At 30.7% G+C, this 20,607-nt stretch overlaps 1 protein-coding gene across 8 annotated transcripts in view; it reads left to right on the forward strand.

Moving 5' to 3' along the window:
- The window catches only part of EPHA5 (EPH receptor A5), a 315,603-nt gene that overhangs the window by 237,781 nt on the left and 57,215 nt on the right, over window positions 1-20,607 (forward strand). For 6 of the 8 annotated variants that reach the window (XM_016156433.2, XM_016156437.2, XM_016156428.2 and 3 more), the window contains one exon: window positions 16,078-16,143. The exons of the other annotated variants lie outside the window; for them this stretch is intronic. In XM_016156433.2, the coding sequence (XP_016011919.2) occupies window positions 16,078-16,143 (66 nt within the window). The remainder of the gene's footprint in view (window positions 1-16,077; window positions 16,144-20,607) is intronic. 8 annotated transcript variants of the gene reach the window in all.

Raw genomic sequence — 20,607 nt, forward strand, 5'->3', positions numbered from 1 at the left:
TGAGACCTTCTTCAATTCCCTTAAACAAAGCATTTTCTCCTTCCCCTGAAGTCTCAGAACAATACATCAGTATTTCTCATGAAATTTAATGCTTCCAACCACAAATTATATAGTACATTGAGTAACCATCTTCTCTTTTCTGCCTGCCAGAAATTACTTAGAGGATAAGGACTTTTGTGGCTCTCCCAGATAACCTAATTGAATGAATATCTCATAAATTATTGAATTAAGATAAACTGTGCATCGGTCTCTATTTGAAGCGCTTTGTCTCATTTTTCCCTACTAATGTTAGTTTGGAAAAGGAAAAACGTTAGTAACTCCGACATAAGCCCAATAGAATACCTAACCCATAAATGTGCTTTCTTCCTGAATAATGAAACTTTTGGTTCCATTACAAAGTAAATGCAATGATTTAAAAGAACTATTACATAAGAGTTAAGAAATCTTCACTAGCTTATATTATTCATTTGACATCTAAATATGTTAATGCCAATGTGTTGATATATCTGGATATAGATAGATAGATAGATAGATAGATAGATAGATAGATAGATATGTATGTATATGTGTATATATGTATGTATGTATATATATATAGCTTTTATAAATGATAATGTATGTTGACAAGCTTGTATTTCTCACCTGATTGTCGTCAAGCTAGGGGCATCATGGGTATTGCATCTCTAAATGACAAGGGTTATTTAATTGCAGAACTTGATAAGTTTTGATAAGAAAAAGTATTGTATAAACATTTCAGTATAATACTATTTATTTTAAATACTGTTAGACAAATATTTGTAATCACACTGCAATCACAGATTTTAGAAAAGAGCTTATTAAAAGCAAATCTCAGTTTTTTATGAATTAGCAATAAATGTGATTTTATAAAAATGTAATAAATCCAGCCATGTGTATTGGTTTAATATCTGAGAGTAGTTATCTTTTCTATTTTCTCATGATTACATACTTTTTTCCTTCAAAGGCTCTGAATCAAATATAATTAGAGAGTAGTTCATAATTTATTAATAACTAACAAATGGAGACCAGGCCATAGTAGTGCCAGAAAGACTAGGAGCATAGCAACTAATTGCCCACCGTGGGAAGTAAATTGTCCTAGGAAACTGTACCCAAGAGGGTTACTGGCTCAATTGCTCAACATTATTGAATATCCCACCTGTGACTTCTCACAGATTAAACATGTAAACATCACTGCAACTCTTAGGATGTTATATTGAGGTAAACATTTGGAAGGAAAAACTCTATTTGTGGTACTGGAGACAAGTTAATATCATTGATTTTCAAAAATGAAAAATGATTTTAGCAAAGAATCTAGAGACTTAGATTTCGTCAGGTGTGGAGCAGGGCAAGTCAAAAGCCTAACCACAGAGCAAAATAGTTTTTGACTGAAGGCCCATTTCTTTAAGAATGTCATACCTGTCTGGAAGGCAGAGCAGGCTAGCATGCCAGAAGACGCTGGGCTCTGGCGGAAGACTCTGCTAGGTTTCTGGGAATCTTACCTTGTCTCTCAGAGACTACAATAGCACAGGCTCTCACCGGAACTTAATACACAGCTCTACAGAGAAAATCAATAGCACTGCCCTATGCCAAAGTGTAGAACATTATTCAACAAAAAATCAGTTAGTGTCCTAGCCATGTCTAGGAGTAAATACTTATTGCTGAGAAATGAAGCAAATGAATGATAAAATGTTCCAAATGATTTTAAACACCAGATAAAAGTCACATTTGTTCTAGATCTTTGCTTTTTAAAAACTTGCATGAACCTGAAAAGAAATAAATGGATTGCTAAATAATGGATTAGCAACTCGATTTTAAACAGTTAAATTCTTTAATGTACCATGTGGAGGGAATGACTTGAAATATATCTGATAGCTGTGATAGTTACAATGCTACAAAACATATTAATTTCAATTATCTTGTTTACCAAAATTATTTTACTCTCACTCCTTGCTTTTCTCTTATTCTTATTCCTCTGACTTTTTAATTTCACAGAAAAAATAACATACTTTTCTGTATTATCTTTGGCATGCATTTGTTCTCAATAGTCTATACCATTGTTTTACTCACTTGTAGTCATCGGTATTAGAAACGACAATGTCAGTAGATATTAATGATTATTTTGGGGTTCCTTCCTTTAAAGTACTGTATTATTATTATTATTATTATTATTATTATTATTATTATTTAATGACCTGTCGTCTTTTCTTCCTGTTCTTATGGTCTGGCATTGGGTTCCACATCTTCATGATGATCATTGTTTGTTGAGGTCTCGAGTCAGGGTAGATCAAAAGGCAACAAAGATGTTTGGGAGTTTATTATAATTTGTTCGTTTGTTTCTTTAGCCTCTTCTCCACACCACCACGTCTATGTTGAAAGCAAAGTATCATCAAGTTGACAAATTGTGGTCTCTCTGCGGTAGTTAGTGAAGGAAAGCCTCTCTGTTTCATAGAGTTTCTTAGGCTGTTCATAGACTAACTACATAATTTCTCTTTGCTCCTCCAGACCAAACATTACGTAAGATTCAAATATTCCCATATATTCCACAAAATTTCTTCTCCTCCTCTAAGAGCTCTCCATGCCTCTGTCATTGAGAAATCTTAGTGTTGCTTTGACACTCCTATGCCTATTTTATTTGATTTTCCTGAAACAAATTTCGTAGACATTGGTCGAAACTGATTGTATCTGTAGATGATGTATACACCTAGCCAACATTAAAAAAAAATAGTACTAATGTTGAGTTTTAACTGAAGTCATGCAACTTAATTATTTAATACTTTGTTTAATACTTTCACTATGTAATAAGTGATATCTGTTTTAAACCATGAATAGTCACATAAGAATATAAAAATAATCATAACATATAATCACAGAGCAAAGAAGTGAGCATCTTTAAAAATATATAGGAATATAAAATTAAGTGAAATATATTCTATGATAATATTACTTTTTCTACATATACCGGGATCTTACCACACATCTTTCCTGCTAAAGTTGTTTGTGAAGTCTTCATATATGCCAGCAACACAATGCTACATATTTAAGAATATGAAGTCATCATAACTATTTAACCAGTGTAGATATTAAGTCTGTACAATTATTATGATTTTCTTAATTTGCACCAGTAATATTATCAGAAAAATTGTTGTCTAAAGGTCCAATCTTCCTCAGAAAACTTAAAAAATAAAATTAGCTACCTAAATGAATAATTCCTCTCTTATCACACCAAAGATGATGTAAAATCTAACAAGTCATCATCAAATTAGTGTGAATTCGATATTTATGAGATAAGTGATATTGAGCATTGTTTAATACAAATTTTGATGAGACAAATATATCATAAACCAGAATTCTGCATTAGTATGAATTGCATGTTTTCTAGTACATAATGACCTCTGATGATTTATTTTGATGTCTATATCCTACTTCTTCTGACCTAGTCCTATTCCTGCTATTGCAAATATGCATGTAGCAGTCTGCTAGATTCACCTCCTCCATAATAATTAGGAATGTGGAGGGCCAGGATTAACCTAGCCTTTCCTGGAGCCTAAAAATTTATAATTAATCATTTCAAACACTATAGGGAAATGACTATTTTGAATTCCAAGTAGATATTTATTTTACCATACATCATCTTTTGCCCCAGACTCGAGGCTTCTAAATCCCCATCCAAGAAATTGAAATAATAGTTCTTCTGTACATCTTAAATACCTGGTTGGAGCCTGTGCAGTCTGGCCCATTTATTTCCATCAATTCCCAAAACCAAGATGACTAGATCTTACTCCTGTGTCTCTAACATTTTGAACTTTCCCTGCTCCACACTCCCCCCTCACACACACACTCTAAAAGGACTCTTAAGTAACCCAGTAGGGAAGGCTTTCAGGGGATCATCTCAGTACAACATATGTCCCAGTATGAAAATTGTTATCAGTATTGCTTCCATCTGCCTTCCCATTGCATTGTATCTCCTTAGACCTCAAATATTCTATATATTTCAGTATATTTTTTACATTGCATGTTACAAAGTTATCACAGTTACAGTGATTTCCCTAATTTCTTACTAACTGCAATTTTATTTATGTATGTATTTCTTAATTTTCTGATTAAAAATTATATGGAATATATAACAAAATGTAGAAAGGAAAATCAATTATATTTATCCACCAGAGACATTGTTAATATTTTGCCATATTTAAAATATTTTATATACATAGTTGAGGTCATAATTTATAATTTTGTTTTCTGTTTTCCTTTACATTTACATTATAATATAAAATTTTTCTGTGTAATGAAAATGTTATAAAAGCAAATATTTAATACCTCTTTGATATTATATTTGACTTTTCTTATATGCTTTCCCTTTCGTTTCATCTTTTTTTTCTTTTGTTGTTGTTTTGTGGAGAGGGTTTTCTAACTTTAATGTCCTTAGTACACATATGTATAATTCAAAGTAAAGGTCAATGAATATGAATATTTTAAAAATTGTTGATGCATATTGACAAAGGGCCCTTCTAAACCACTATACCAATTACCATTCCTCACAGCAGTGCATGAAATTGACTGGTAGTTCAGAAACGAATCAGTCTCTGCTATTTTAATAAAGGGGAGATAATTTTATATTCTTAATTGCCGTTTTTATTTTTGAGATTTGACAGTTTCATTAATAAATGTGCAATAAGTATAGTTATTAGCTATTTTATAAATTATGTATACATGCTCTGTACTCCTTTAGGCTACTTGGATCTTAGCTTCTCATATAGTAAAGATATATCATTAATAGTGGCAAAATATGTTTGCTTTTTAATAATATTTATTTTGGAAGGAATATGAAAAATGTTAATTTTATGTGATCGAGGATCTAAACTGATATTTTCTACAGACTTATGTAGGTACTATTATAGGTCTTTACCTTTAGCACACTAAATAATGTCTATATAGATATTCTTTTATCTATACTGCTGCTGGGCTCTCAATCTATTTTTCTGATCTAATTTGGACCAGGATCATATGTGTTTAAATATTATAATGTAAAAATATTTTTTAATGTATTGTCAGGTGAATTCTTGTTAGAGAAACACATATGCTCTTAATTACAAATATTTTATTTAAGTATTTTTTTGTACTTACATACACATTACACATACCCATACATTTATACATCATTGTTTTATACAGAGCAATTGCAATCGTAGTTAACCACTGTTATGTTATGTATGTATGTAATATATTAAAATAGTTAAAATTTATTACCATTATATTTAATTTTAAATACTTATGATAACTATTATAATGTATGATTTAGTACTACTGATCAACAGAAAACAAAATGTACTTACATTTGAATAGTTTGATAAGAAAATGAACATTTATCTTTTAAATCATTCTCATACTTAATTCAATTCTCATTATATTTTTATCACAAAATACATACATTTCTTGTGTTTTGATCATTTCAGTATACTTCCAGAATTGCTTTAATTATTTGAGAGTGAAGTAATTAAATTGAAACATTAGTCTTTCTGGTTTCTCCACCTTACCAATATAATACTGATAATACGATTTAACTTTGGAAAAATATTCAACGGCCATAATGGATGAAGCTAAATATATCAGAACTTAAATATTTGGCTTATTTCTTTGACTAATCTTTTTTTTAATCTATTCATATTTTTAATTAATATTATTTTTGCATTAAGACAAATGAGTGTTTAAAATTATCAGAACTATACTTAAAATGTTTTTTAGATTACAAAATTAGCATCACATTTTTTGCAACTTCATCTGCCTTTACTTTTTTCTCTGTAATTCTCTCATAATAAGTTAAAACCTAAAATAGCTAAGCACAGGCAAATTAGTCATGACAGTCATATGCTCTATCAAAGAGGTTTTAAGATAGTCCTGTTTCAGCTGTGAGATGACTAGGAGGGAAAAGTTCAGTGGAAAGAACATATAGTAAATTTAGGCTTCTAGAAATGGAGGTAATTCATGTTTGCTCAGTGAAAGTGTGATCCTATAAGAGAAACACATGATTCAGCATTTTGTACATCAACATTATTATTGTGCCAGAAAAGAACTGAGATGGCGGTTGATTGCAAAGTAGAATCTATGTAATTTCTCTTTATGAAACTGATAAAAATGATCTCGTCTGTGGAAATAGACAAAAAGCACCAAATAACAGGCAAAGCTTATTCATTAAGAGCTTGCTATAGCAAGAGTATTAGCCACCTTCACTTGCATTTGTCAGAGACCCAAAGACAAACATTGGAGTGAGAAAGCTTTCTGCTGAGAAAAGGGAAAGGCTCAGGTACATCCTGATTGGAAATTATTGGCATGGGTTAGCTGGAGGCAGGCTAACTAGAAATGGAGCATCCTATGTGATTGTTAGAGAAGCATATTTGGCTTCCTCTAGCTGATTCTAAGTTGGAAGTGGGTACAAAAATCAGGGAAGCTGGCATTTAGTGATAAAATCCTGATCATTTGGGTGCATTACTGTAAAGGTTGTGATTTGGCTTCCTGGACTGGTTGCTGCAGATTCAGAGTAAGTTCTATTTTTATTTTTGCTTTGACCATTGTCTACTTGTATATTCAGTTTCCCACTTCACACATTTCATTAAATAGTAGACCAAGTCTTTTTATAAACTTATTTTTCAATATTTTTTTAAATTTAAAAAGAAAAAATAACAGTGAGTATAGACATAAATATACTGGGAATTCCTTTTATTAAGTGATTAGGTGACTATTTTAAGTCAGTAAGTATCACCTTGAATTTTTTGATTTATGAAAGAAACAAAGTAATTTCGAAGTTAGAAGATAGAAATTGTTTAACAAGGATTTTGATCTATCGAATAATTTGTCAAATGGTTTAAACCAAAACATCATCTATACTTGATAAGAGTATGTAGACCAAATATCTAAATTACAGCTTACACTTATTTATATATATTATATTTATATATAAGTACATGTACATATAAATATATATCTACATATGTAAACACATATTTATACTAATGTAGTACTAACATTTAATTATTTAAATTTGAACAATAAAAAAATTAAATATCATATGTAAAGGTGAAACAACCTAATTTCTCTGTTCAAAATATTACCCTGAAGCTACTTTTTGCAAAAGTCCTTAATGGATCATGTAACCTCTCTTTTGTTACAAGCTCACTAAAGTAGATTTTTCTCATCTTGGTGATCTGTAGACTTTTTTTTTTATGGGATTTGACTCTGATATACTTCTTGTTTTTATAATGTGGACAGTTGAATAGTGAGACTGTCATGCAACAAAATAATTTAAATGTAATGCAATTAATGCTGTATTTTTAACAAATTGATGCAAGAATATAAAGAGGATATGATTATATTTATTTAGTGAGTATAGAAAAATTGTTACAGAAATGGTAAATTTAACCTAGACCTGGAGGACGAAGAGAAATTTTACATGTCAGTTGACAGTGTGTAATGAGGAAGGTGTGTAGATATGGCATGTCCAATTTATTGTGACTCCTTAGATGTCTCTACAAGGTCTTCCACAGCCTCTCCCCATGATCTTCCCCAGGTTCCTCCCCATTCCTTCATGCTTCATTAAAAGCATGAGCTTTGTTGTATCATATACCTGGTCCTGGTTTACTCTAGCTCAGTAAGAGTTCAAAAAGAAAACCTTTACATCAGAATATTCACAACTTTTTGAAGGCTCTCCTGATCTGTCTGTGACAAAACTGAGCTTTTCTTTCGCTTAACTTTAGATAAGCCCCTGGTTCAGTAACTCAGAAGGGCAAAATAGGGATGCCAGATGAAAATAATTTTACAGTTTTTAATATTGTTTGAGATGTTATGGCTCCTAGATAATCCATGTTGCTAATATTAAATATAAAAGTACAAAAATCTCTGCCACTAAACATTAAACTTAAAATTAAAAGAAACCTGTGAAGTTAAAATTTAGGGGAAAAAAAAACTTGTGGTTTAACAAGATAGAGGCTAGGATGAAATTTACAGTTACTTAATAAACCAGTCTTCATTTGTAGATAATATAAATTAACATTGTAAACAAAATGTGGGAGAATTATTTAAAGTACTCACCAGAGAATAAATTGTTTTTAAGCACCTCTAGGCACTTTAGAAGTTTTTATTAACATGCAGATTATTAATATGCTAATTACAAACCTTTTCCTTTTATTTATTAAGTAAATTCCCTAAGACTATTTAAAAAAAACATTGTTCACTCGTTCACTACAATAAGCATTTATTGAGTGAGCACCTATTGGATCAGCGGTTCTCAACCTGGAGGAAATTAAGAATAAACTAAGAGTTTATGAAAAATAATGACTCCTGGGGCTCACAACCAAGATCTTCTGATTCACTTCTTCTGAGGGGAGTGAGCCTGGGCTTTGTTTTGTTGTTGTTGTTTGTTTGTTTCATTTGTTTTAATCTCCCTGGTTGACTAATCTGCAGTCAGGTTTAGAATTATTTATAATGTGAAGTAGAAAGCTGTTTTTATATAATTTCTTTTCCTTAAAGCATAGCACATAGATTTTCAGTAAATATTTGCTAATTATGAATATGATTATATCTACTTTGTGATATTCATTCCAAGTTCCCAAATATATACTAGAATAAACAAACTGAATCGAACATGTTCAATAACGTTTGCTACTTGCATCACTGCCTCTACCTGTGGCATTCATAGAAGAGCCTCTTTTATAATGATCTCTGGCCCATTAAAATGATTAAAAGAAGTATAGTGAATCATTATTAAAGTATAGCTTGGGATATAAACCAATTGAAGTGTAGTCTAAAGATAATTAATCTCAAGTTTTCTTCCTGCTTTCATAAATTTAATTTGCAATTCCTAGGTCTTCATAGTTGTCTTAAGAGAAAGAAATAAGGAGATTTCCTGATTCCAAGGTTAAAGTGAATTAGCTTTTTGTTGTTTTTGCAACCTCATCCTTTAAAACAAAGGGATAGTTGCACATGAAACACTTAGACTTATAGATTTTGGAGTATTCTTTTTATTTTGGAAATCCTTGAATTGCATATAATGTATTTATGATTTATCTCAGTCACTTATATAATCTGATCTCTATTTTATACATGCATCTGAATAATAATATAATTTGAGTAATTGTGTACTTTTATGGTATCTATTGTTTAATATTTTCAACAAAATTTAGCAGATTTAGCTACAGTAAATGCTAGACTTACATAAAGGCATTTTAAATGACTTATGTAATTTATTATTATGAATTAATTTATCAAAGTTTTTTTTTTAAACCTGGTAACAAACTATTAGCACAAAAGATAGAAATGTCCATACCAAGGAGAGGTATGAAAATGTCTTAAATTTTCCACAGGAGATGATATCAAGAATAGGATGAGGGCTTAGGTGAGAGTAAAAGAAGAATTTATGCTTCCAGTACAATTTGAGGCAGTAACTGCTGCCCACTTCTTACCTCTGTAATTTATCAGTGCCTTCATGGGAAAGCCATTTCCTCTCACTGAGCCCCAGAATTCTTAGCTCGATGATGAATATTACAATAGGACATTTCAGGCTTGAAACAGAAAAAGCAAGGGAAAAAAAAATGTGCTGGAAGGATACACTCTTCTCGTGTATTTCTAATTTACTCTCACAATCCTACCACACTCACAACATTTCTGATACCAGACGTGTGGAGTTTCAGGTTTTTGTTTTTCCACACCATATAATTCTCTATATTCAATTCAATTCTGAAGCTAATGGAGTTAGTGCCGCAAGTTAAGGCTCAGCCTCACAAGACTGCCATCCTCCTCCAGACACCAATCACAAGGAGTAGGTGCCTAGGTCACCTATAACTTCTGTCCCACATGGCTACTGTTAACATAAAAATAAAAGGCCAAAGTGAGAGGCAACAAACATTTATTTGAGATCCAAAAGAATAGTTATTCAGGAAATATTGACCAGGCAGAAAGAAAATTAGGAGGTGAAGGCAACGGTTATTTATGAGAAAGGGAAGGGCAACAATTACATGGCTAGAAAGAAGAAATTTCTATAGATACAGATAATTTAAAATAGTCATGCTAATTCTAAATAATGTCTTTCATTTTCAGTCCCCTAGTCATAATCTTTCTTATTATTTTTGCAAATAATTGTTTAGGCTAAAATGCTTCTTTAAGCCCAGTTCAAAGGATTTTTTTTTTTTCTGTTTGGTTTTAATATTTCGAAGATTTGAGGCATACTCTATGTGAGGCAGTTCTTCTGGGATGGCAGCTCCACTTCCATTTTAGAGTAGCTTCATTTATATTATTTTTCACACTACAAATCAGAGTTTCCCTTGACTCTCTTTGAATTTAATCATTTGCTAGCATGGTTCATTAAACTCTTGGAAATACATATTCATGTTTGCCATTTTATTTTATAATAAAGGATATGATGAAGGATACAGATGAATAGCCAGATGAAGAGATACATAAGGCAGAGTCTATAAGGCTCCCCAGTGCAGGAACTTTCTGTCCCTTGGAGTTAGGGTGTGGCACCATCTGGGTACATGAATGTGTTCACCAACCTAGAAGCTTTCTGAATCCCTTCTTCAGGGATTTTTATGGAGGCTTCAACATGTAGGCATAATTGATCATAAACTTTATTTCCAGCCCCTCTCTCTTGTCAGAAAATGAGTGGTGATGCTAAAAATTTCAAGCTTCTAATCATTACCTTCTGGTTACCGGCCTCCATCCAGGAGCCCCCCAAGAGTCACCTCATTAGAACAAAAGATACTCTTACCAATCAGGAAATTCCAAGAAATTTAGGAGCTTTGTGTCAAGAACTAGGGTCAAAGACTAAGTGTTAGAGCAAAAGATGTTCCCAGTACTCCTATTTACAAGGACTTTCAGAGTTCTGTATCAGGAACTAGGAACAGAGAACAATATATACATTTATTATTATTATTATTATTATTATTATTATTATTATTATTTCATATTAAGATATGAAAATGCCGGGCTTGGAACTTGATTGGGTAAGACTGAGAATTATACTGATATTTCAAAACCCATCTACCAGGGACTATTGCCCAGATAGTACAATTTTTGGTAAAGGGCCCTAGGGGTTAATAGGGAAATACCTATAGTCATTGGTAGGGGTAAGAAGCTCTACAGTGAGAAGGAAGCTGAGAACTGGGGTGGGAGGAGTGGGGGGTAGAATTTAAAAATCACTGCATATAACTATATTCTATTGCAATTTACCTAGACTACAGCTTGGGAATAGCAATTAGATTGCATATTTAAATCAGCATGTGCTGTAGATGTGGCATTCCCCTCAGAGTTACTAAAAAAAAAAAAAAAAAAAACTTAAAAAGTAAAATAAAAAGCTCTTTTTAACCATTTTGCATCACCTCCTCTACTGTAAGATGGAATAATGTTATGTCAAAAGAATGGGAAATAAGGAGTAGAGTTTGGGAACCATGTATGTTATCATTATGCTTTTTATTCCTTTATCAATTTTTGCAAAAAATATCTGCAGAGTTTTAGCCTGACTTCATCAGGAAATCAGTACTAAATCTTAGAAGAATAGCAGTGAATTAAAACACAGGGCAAAAGGTATTAAAGTATGAGATATTTTAAGAAATGTATAAAACAACATTGTCAGTGTTAATTACCAGTGAATAATTTTCTCAGTTTCTTTTGTTATATTCATTACATTTAAATTCTTGTTATCATTTAAAAAACTAATAGGGTGTTAATAACAGTTATTGTGATAAGCATCATAATTGGAATTGTTTATATTATTTTTTAATATTCTGAAGATTATTATAAAGTTAAATAACCACAAGCAATTTGAAATCAGAGAAAATTCAAATTATTCCTTAGTATGTATTAATGTAAAACTCCAACATAATAGGTCTTAGACTTTTATGTGACCGTTTTATTTCTCTGCACAATTTTTACCTAATTAAGGAAACTAATATTATATTATATTAATTTTTGTTGCATCATAGCTTGCACAAATATATTTGGTTTATTGCAAAATATTTGTTATTTACTTCCTGTAAAATCTGTCGCTAGCCTCAGGAATATTATGTACACCCAACTTTTTGCCCTAAAATCTGGTTATTATAATAGTATCAGTTTAAAAAACCTTTTAAAATGCTGACTGTGAGCCCATGACAGTACAGAGAGCTTTACTTATATTATTAAATTCATTCTTTAAAGCAACTCTATGTGGTATAGTTGCTATTATTATCACATATACATCAGGGACGAGTTTACCCAAACTCTGCATGTAGTAATGTATACATCCAATACTGCTCCTAATTTGACTACAAAGCCTCGGATCTTAACCAGTTTGCTACATAATAGTGTCAAAGGTGAAGATAGTTTATGGCTCTGTGATAGGTTTTGGAGGATTGTTTTCTAAAAGATTGGTGCCACTTTTCAATGTGGTCTGACACCTGTAAGGGCACAATCTCTACTCTTTTCTTCAGGACTGAGTACCATTATTTTGTTGTTGTGGTTGTTTTATTGAAAATGGGTAAACTATGCAGCCTTTTATTTTTTTTTTAACTTAAAATATCTTCTAATTAAAGTACTTCTTTTGAGAAATTACTCTTCCTACTTTCTATCTATTAAAATCTTAGTGTTTTCCTTAGCCATGTGTATGATCTCTTGCTTAAGAATTTAAGTCATCATTTATCCACAGCCCATAGTCTTGCTTCTCTGCTCTGGTATCTTTGATAATTTCTTCCCTCAAGTTATAATCAATTTGCTTTAGTAGGAGTAAGGTTATCTTACTTTCATTGGCATACTTTATACATATATCGATCAACTCTGTATAAGATCTGGCTAAAGTAATTTCATCTGAATCTTCTTTGGATCTGGAAAGCTTCTGTTATCGTATTTTAATCTTTGGAAGGACAAATTGAAATAACCTTAAAAGAAAGACCAACAATTTTTCTTTATAAGCCTGGAAAGATAAACTATTTCAAACTTGGATAATAATGAACTTATTATAGATCCATGCAGTTACTTACAGAATTCCAGGTGTTAAAACTGATGGAGATGCAGATGCACCCTATGTTGAGCCATAACTCACATACAGTAGATTGGCTGATATTTTTAGAACATGTTGGCTTCTATTTCTAAATTATCTCTGATTTGTAAGCATTTTAAACCTGTACTTTTGCAAGTATTCAGTGATTAAGGAAAGAACATGTTCTTTATACCATCTGGTGACGAGGTGCCAAGATTATTTTAAAAGAGTTATTTAGAGGATTACTATCCCACTTCAGATATTTATAGAAAAGAAACTTCAGTTTTAAGTTTATTAATCATATATTAATGCATATACTGTGATTAAAACACATGTAGTATGCTCTGATCACTAAATCTTTAGAATATGTATTTTGTGGAAATGATTTTTAAAAATTACATTGGCCATTGTGTATTTATATGAATTGGTATAAATATAATTGGTTATATAATTATATTATAAATGGAAATACTTAGTGTGGTAATATTATATGGATCATGAAAAATATCAATTCTTCTGCGATAATGAGACCCTTTCCTGTCACTTTAATTATGATATTACTAGAGTAACAGCTACCACTTTTCTCCCAACAACATATGATGTGCCAGATACTGACCTAAGTGAATATATATGCTCTTTCTCTCTATTTTCACAAAACCTATGAGATAAAATTCTAATTTTGTATCTGTCAACTGAAATTCAAAGCGTTACCAAAGGTAATTTATTTATGCCATCTTAAAACAAGGTAAAAAAAGTACCAGTACAAAATCCCAAACAAATCAGAAAATGTAGATGTATAAGTGCTTGATTTTAAATGATTTCGGATTTTTTATTAAAATTTATTAAAATTATGAATTAGATTTTAATGATAAGTAAATTCTTCAGGACTAAAATTTGTAGATTTAGTGTCATAGTGTGTGTGTGTGTGTGTGTGTGCATGCGTGCGCTAATATTTAAGACAAAACTCTTATTATAATTTTTCAAATTAAGAGAACTGAATAAAGTATTATTTTCAATCATTAGTGTGCTTTTGAGTCTTAGAACACTTACCATATTAAACAATCCTACTAGGTAATGACCAATCACAATGCAGTTGCCACCTTCCTAAGCGCAATTCTATGTGAGTTTACAAATGTGTACACTCATCTAGAAGGAAATTTGTACTTTATTAGGAGATGACACGATCTTTATCATTAAAAATCAATCAGATACATTTATCAACAGTCAATTATTATTTTATTATTTATTGAGTTGGAACTGTGTTGTTTGAAATTAACACATGCGTATATGCAAACTTTTCATATTAATAGAGATAATTATACATTGAGATAATTGTGCTCTTAGTTAATATCAGTTACAGTAAAGCACTAACTACTTATAGGTTGTTATTAATTATGCTTAAACTGTGAAAAAGAAAAAAAATCAAAGAATCGTTTTCATCTCAAGAACTAACATTCTAATAAAAGAGGAAGATGAATTTTCTTTGAAGGACCAGATAGTAAAAGTTTTAGACTTTGTGGGCCCTACATCTTCTTTCCCAACCACTCAACTCTTTCATAACAACACCAAAGAAGTCATAAAAATGTAATGAGTGTGGCTGTGTTTTAAAAACAATGTGTTTACAAAAATAAGTGGTAGGCTATCTTTGGTCTATGGGCTATAGTTTGCTGACCGCTACTCTGAGTGCTGATACAAATAGAAATGGGAAAAATTAATATATATAAAACATCAGTAATCATTTAAGACATTAATGAAATAAATGTAATTATAGAGATATATATTAAGATTTGCTGAAGTATGTCACAGATTTTTTTACCTACTCTTTAAGAATTTTAAGATTTTGATATACCGTAATTTTGACTTTCAATATCTCTATGGAGAAAATAATTATAATTATATGACATAGTATCTATATTTTTGTTTGCCAGGATTTCATTTTAGTAGCCAAATTCTCATTTAGTAGCACTAAAATTTAAAACATCATTAATGCTTCAAAGAAAATATATGGACCATTACCTACATTTCCCTTGAAATAGATCCATTGGAGTTTGATTTGGAAATCCTTGTCTACTTTCAAATTGATTGGACTTTTATATTTTATTTTCTTCTTATTTGATATAAAATAGAGTAGATACATGTTAGATAATTAACGTTCAAAATAGACAGGTTTTAGACAAAAGCCTAGGCCTGTTAGTATATGGTATCATTATTGAGTTCATTCCACAGTTTTCTCGAAATAACTATAATGCTATTCATAAAATATACTGGAAAGCAAATGAATTGAAGCACTAAATAACTTCTGTGTTATATTCTGCCATCAGTGTATGTGGTTTTCAACAATAAAGTGAATTTTATTAGACAATTTACTTGATATGTTCTGGATTTTTTTTTACTGTGAATATGTGGGAAATTTAAAGAATATTATTGTTGCAATATCCAGAAAGTGCATGTGTTATGTATAGCTTATATTTTTACATAGCAGTAGCTCTGCAAATATATATTTAGAGATGTATTTTTTAAATCTGAAAATGTAAAGTTAAATTGGTAGAGTTCCATAAGTGATTGAAAAGTCACATACGCATAACATTTTCAATAGGCTATGATAAATAATGACACTGGCACAAGAAATCAGTTGGTCAAATGAGTGGGACATTATTCTCCCTCTGAAATTTGTAGACTCTATGCATGTATTTAAAGGGCTATTTAAAATGTCTTCTGAATATGAAGTTTGCAGGAATTTCAGAGGAGAGATATATTTAAATGGGCTTACATTTTTTGTGTCTATATTAATTGCATAATCAAATGCTTTGGCTCATTATATTTTCTACTGAATAAGCATTTTAAGTAAAATTAAAATAATTAATACAGCTCCATAGTTATCAAATCCATAAAATGCTTCTTAATTTAAACGGCATTGTGGAAAAATTTAATTGTATGCATTTAGGGATATTTGCTTTTGAAAAGCAAAGCAGACATCTGTCTAAATTCGTAGTGTCTTTATGCTATACCGAGGGAGTGGGATCTCTTCCTTATCTTGGGCTCTCTTGTTTGCTTTTCAGTTGCTGCGAATGTGGCTGTGGAAGGGCTTCTTCCCTGTGCGCTGTTGCCCATCCAAGCCTAATATGGTTAGTGTTCCCCTCCCACTTTCACTACTATGTGATGTCCCACCTATATGTATTATCGTCAGCATTCTTTTTTTTTTCTTCCATTTGTGTACATTTTTATAGTAGTACACCAGTTACACTTTAACAGAAGAGTAGAATGAAACTGATTCCCAAAGGGGAATTTTAACAAGTGATTTCACAATGGATAATTTCAAATAAAGTGTATATATAGCCCATCATCCCTATGTCAAGCATTCATGTTTCTCTTTCAAGGCTTTTACTGTGGTCCTGATTTAAACCAAAAAGTTGTAAGGTTATAGCATCCGTTTTACATTTAACATGTTGCTGTTTTTGTTGTTCCATTAAGATTAAAATCATATCATACGTGGAAATAGAATGGTACTTCTGTCAAGATGAAATTACCTTTTCTGTCTCCCAGAACCATGGAATGATCATAACATACTGGGTTTTCTATTTTCATAATCATCGTGGATACATGTGTCATTGGAGAATGGAACCACATGTAATTTTAGGTGGTTTACTTAATAATTTAAGCTTGAATTATTTTAGATATTAGAATTGATATTCTTAATTTCATTCTAGCAAAATAATATTAATTAGTGACAGATGCAAATCCTTAATATATATATGTGGGCTATGGCTATAAACTGTAGGCTAGAATGTAAAATCAGAAAACTCTAGTCCCAGATTAAGAAGGACTTCTACACAATAGTGAGCAACCTTGTAAAAAGTTAAATACTCCAGATAATTTCTTACTAAATTAGAGTCTAGATACCTGTGCTACTGTATTGAGTTGTTATTTGTAATCAAAATATGCCCCTACCCCCCCCCCCAAAAAAGCTATTTTGAAAGTATTTTAGAGAATTAGAGGGTTTCCTTAGGGCACTTTAAATGGTTTACTTGTATTCTCTAGGCATAAATTAATTTTTGTTGATTTGAAAACCTGTGGTACGAATGAGTGTGCATGTATACATAGATATGAGAAGTGGTGTAATAGATACCAATGATTTTCTGAGAACAAGAGTCAACAAACAGATAAAATTCAAATTCCTTTTTCTCAATCTTTTGAAATTTTTATATTTAAAAAACTGTTGTTAATATAAAAGTGCATATTTGTTCCAAATCATTTAATTTAGGAAATTCTTTTATGAGCTTGGGACTTCAATGATAAAACCAAAACAAACAAACAAAAAAACAAACAAACCTGAAATCTGTCAATGGCTAACGTATAATATAAATGGCTTTACACCTTTTTTTTTTTTACTTTTTTATGAAAAACTAAAAAAATGGTTGCTGAGTTATTCATTTTACTTGAGTCTGGAGTATAGTTGTTATAAGAAATAAATCATCGCTGAAGCAAAATAGGCAGAATTTATATCTTGAAAAAAAAATAAAACATCCAGGTTTACCATGAACTAAATATCAAAAGATATCTTAACAGGAGTATGAACATTTATAAAGCCATGACTTAGAAAGTATTAGCAAAACTAACTTTAGCTGAATTTATTTATTTTAATTTATTTATTATTTTATTTTATTTTTTTAGGCGCGACAATCCTTGGTTGACCTCACAGATTGCAAGGACCTTGTCAGTTTATAATCCCTAGTTTTTTTTTATTTTTTATGCCTACAGCACCTGGTCTTCCTAGGTGGTCTCCCATGCAAGTACTAACCAGGCCCAACCCTGCTAGCTGGATTTATAATGCTTGATTTTTAAAATAGTATCTTTTTCTACTCTGTAGTTGGCTTCAGGAAGTTTTTAAAGTAAACAAAAGAAAAGAGAAAAAATGGGAAGGTGGAACATTTTCTTCACAAAGACCACACCAGAAAAACTAAGACAAAAATATTTTCCTAATATTTTCTTTAAATAACATTAGTAATCATGGAGGCAGTTAGTGCCTTTGTGAGTTTGCCTGTATATTTGTGTGTATGTGTGTTCACAAGAAAAAAAAGAATATGCTTATTTACCCAATAAAATGCTAAGTTTTTGTGGAAAGATGTATGGAACAACCAGAATTTTTTAATGTAGTCTTATTAAAACAAAACAAAATAAAGCAAAAGAAGCAAATTTAACTGAGCTTACATAAATTAGTAAGAAATTTGTCCAAGGTTATTACTGGGGAGGAATGAAAGCTAAAAATGTTTTTGTTGCGGTGCTTTCTGAACTTTTACTTCATAATTTCAAGTCATTATGAGGTTTTAGTTAAAGGTAGTATTTGTTTAGATGAAAGCATTGGGGAAAAATCAATCTTAGTTATTAAAAATTAAGACTAAGAAGAATAATTTTCCTATTAGAGTGAGTTAAATACTGAGAAATTTGTCCTGAAATCTTGTCACTTAATTTTGTATGTAAAATCATATCAACATTTGTCAATTACCACATAAATAATTTCCAAGAAACGTCTGTCATCATTTATGAACACACATATTTGTAATTATAAAGCAGAGGTTGTTAGATATTTTGAGATTTTGGAACCTTTTTGTTTTTCATTTCTTGAAAGACAACTCATGAATGTAAGTATGGTTGGTTTTGACCTTAATATAATGCAATGCATATACATGAAAATTGTTCACTGTAAATATAGTGATTTTAGAAACACCTTGTATATCTTGTGGAAATTTTGGGGTCCAAAAAGCGTAATTTTAAAACCATTGATCTAAGACTTTGATTCTGCAATGCAACTGTATTAAAGCTTCTGCAAGGCTCTGGAGTTCTGAGTTTTATTCTGTTATGTTTTTCCACCAGGAAACTTTACTCCATTATTTTTTGAGATGTATCATGTACCATTTATAAGATGAAATTTATAATTATATATTGCCACTTTTGAACTTAAATTATTTTTCATCACTCTGGTTGCCCACGCTGTTGTGCAACCTGTACATATGCAGATAATATCAATATTTTTCAAATGTTTCCTGCTTTGACTGAAATCTACCCAGTAATAAAAGATATTTCTGTACTATTTCTGAATGAAACCCAAATGACTAGATTTTAGGCACCCTGTCCCCAAGAGTGCCTACATTTTTGTCAGAAGTATTTTTTTATTAGCGATTTTCGACTTTATGTTGTCACAGCTAGCTTAAGTCTCTAGTCATTGTTTTATTTCTCAAAAAAAAAAAAATCTGTTTTTACAAACATTCAGTGTTGATTTGATTATTTTAATGTAAATAAGTATTAATGCATGTCATTAAAAAATACCATTATCATTTATGCCTTGATATTTATTTGTGTTTATGCTTACAGAAATTAATATATATTTATAACATAATATTTACTGGAAATTTCTCTGAAAAGTACCGTAGTCCCAAAGTAGTAGCTTTTTCTTGCATTTCTTAAATTCAAACATATGTCAGACTAGTTTCTTCATTTACTGTATGTTTTCCAGTGTTTTCATGTCATTTACTGCTTCTTCTGAGAGGTTCAAGTAGCAAGGGAAATGGAGTTCACTATTCTGAAAGTAGATATGTTTAAATTTTTAATTTGTTCATTGATTTGTGATTTTTAGGAAATTATCTCATTTTTTAGAATTAAAAAATATTTTAATCAGAAACACAAAGAATAAACTTTATCTTCTTTTATAATGCATAGCTTAAAAACAAAAACAAACACACTTTTCTGACCAAAAATAACATGAATTACATTGAAACATTATCTTAATTTTCCAATGAACCATTTTTCTGTTCCTATTTTAACTGAAATTTTTTTGAAATTTTAAGTACACAAACTTTAATTTTCACATACACTTAACAGAGAGTCTTCCACTTATCTTCGCAAGATTTCTGCTGTGGAGTTATGTGGAAGTTCTATTCCATTTTATAGAATTCGGAAGGAGACATAGAGAATGAAGTCATCTTTTTGTAATAATTCTAAGCCCCCCATTTAAAGTGCTCATGGCAGGTAGATGTGAGGTTTGCCTGCAACATATATAAAATATATTAAATTCCAACTGAAGTCTTGACATATAAACTCCTCCAAAATCCTTCTTTATTGAGAATCTTAAACTGTGGGAGATATTAAATGGACCTACTTTAATTGAGATAGTCAATGGTCGCAACCATGAAATAGTTTAAAAATTAATAGAAAACTACCTACTTCAGCATTAGGACAAAATTTGTTGAAAACAAGTAGACTTAATCTTTGCATGCCATACTTTATAAAATGTGTTTTTATATCAAACTTCTAAGTTAATTAGAATTTAACTCAATACTGAAAAGTCTATAATTAATCTGAGTTTTTTGAAGTATTTGAAATTGTTCATCTTATTATTACTAATTCTAAAAGAATTTGAAGAGTTCTTTAATAAACATTTACAAATTCATGTATAGTACACTATTTAGGAAGGTGTTTTTTTTTTGTATTTTACAATATGGAGATAAAAATGATAAATAAGGCGTAAAATAAAAATAAGATAGCTTCTCATATTGCCATTAATCACTGGGTGGTTAGTAAACCTGATAGAATGT

Source organism: Rousettus aegyptiacus, unplaced genomic scaffold (assembly GCF_014176215.1).
Source record: "Rousettus aegyptiacus isolate mRouAeg1 unplaced genomic scaffold, mRouAeg1.p scaffold_m13_p_10, whole genome shotgun sequence".
In the NCBI taxonomy this organism is placed as follows: Eukaryota; Metazoa; Chordata; class Mammalia; order Chiroptera; family Pteropodidae; genus Rousettus; species Rousettus aegyptiacus.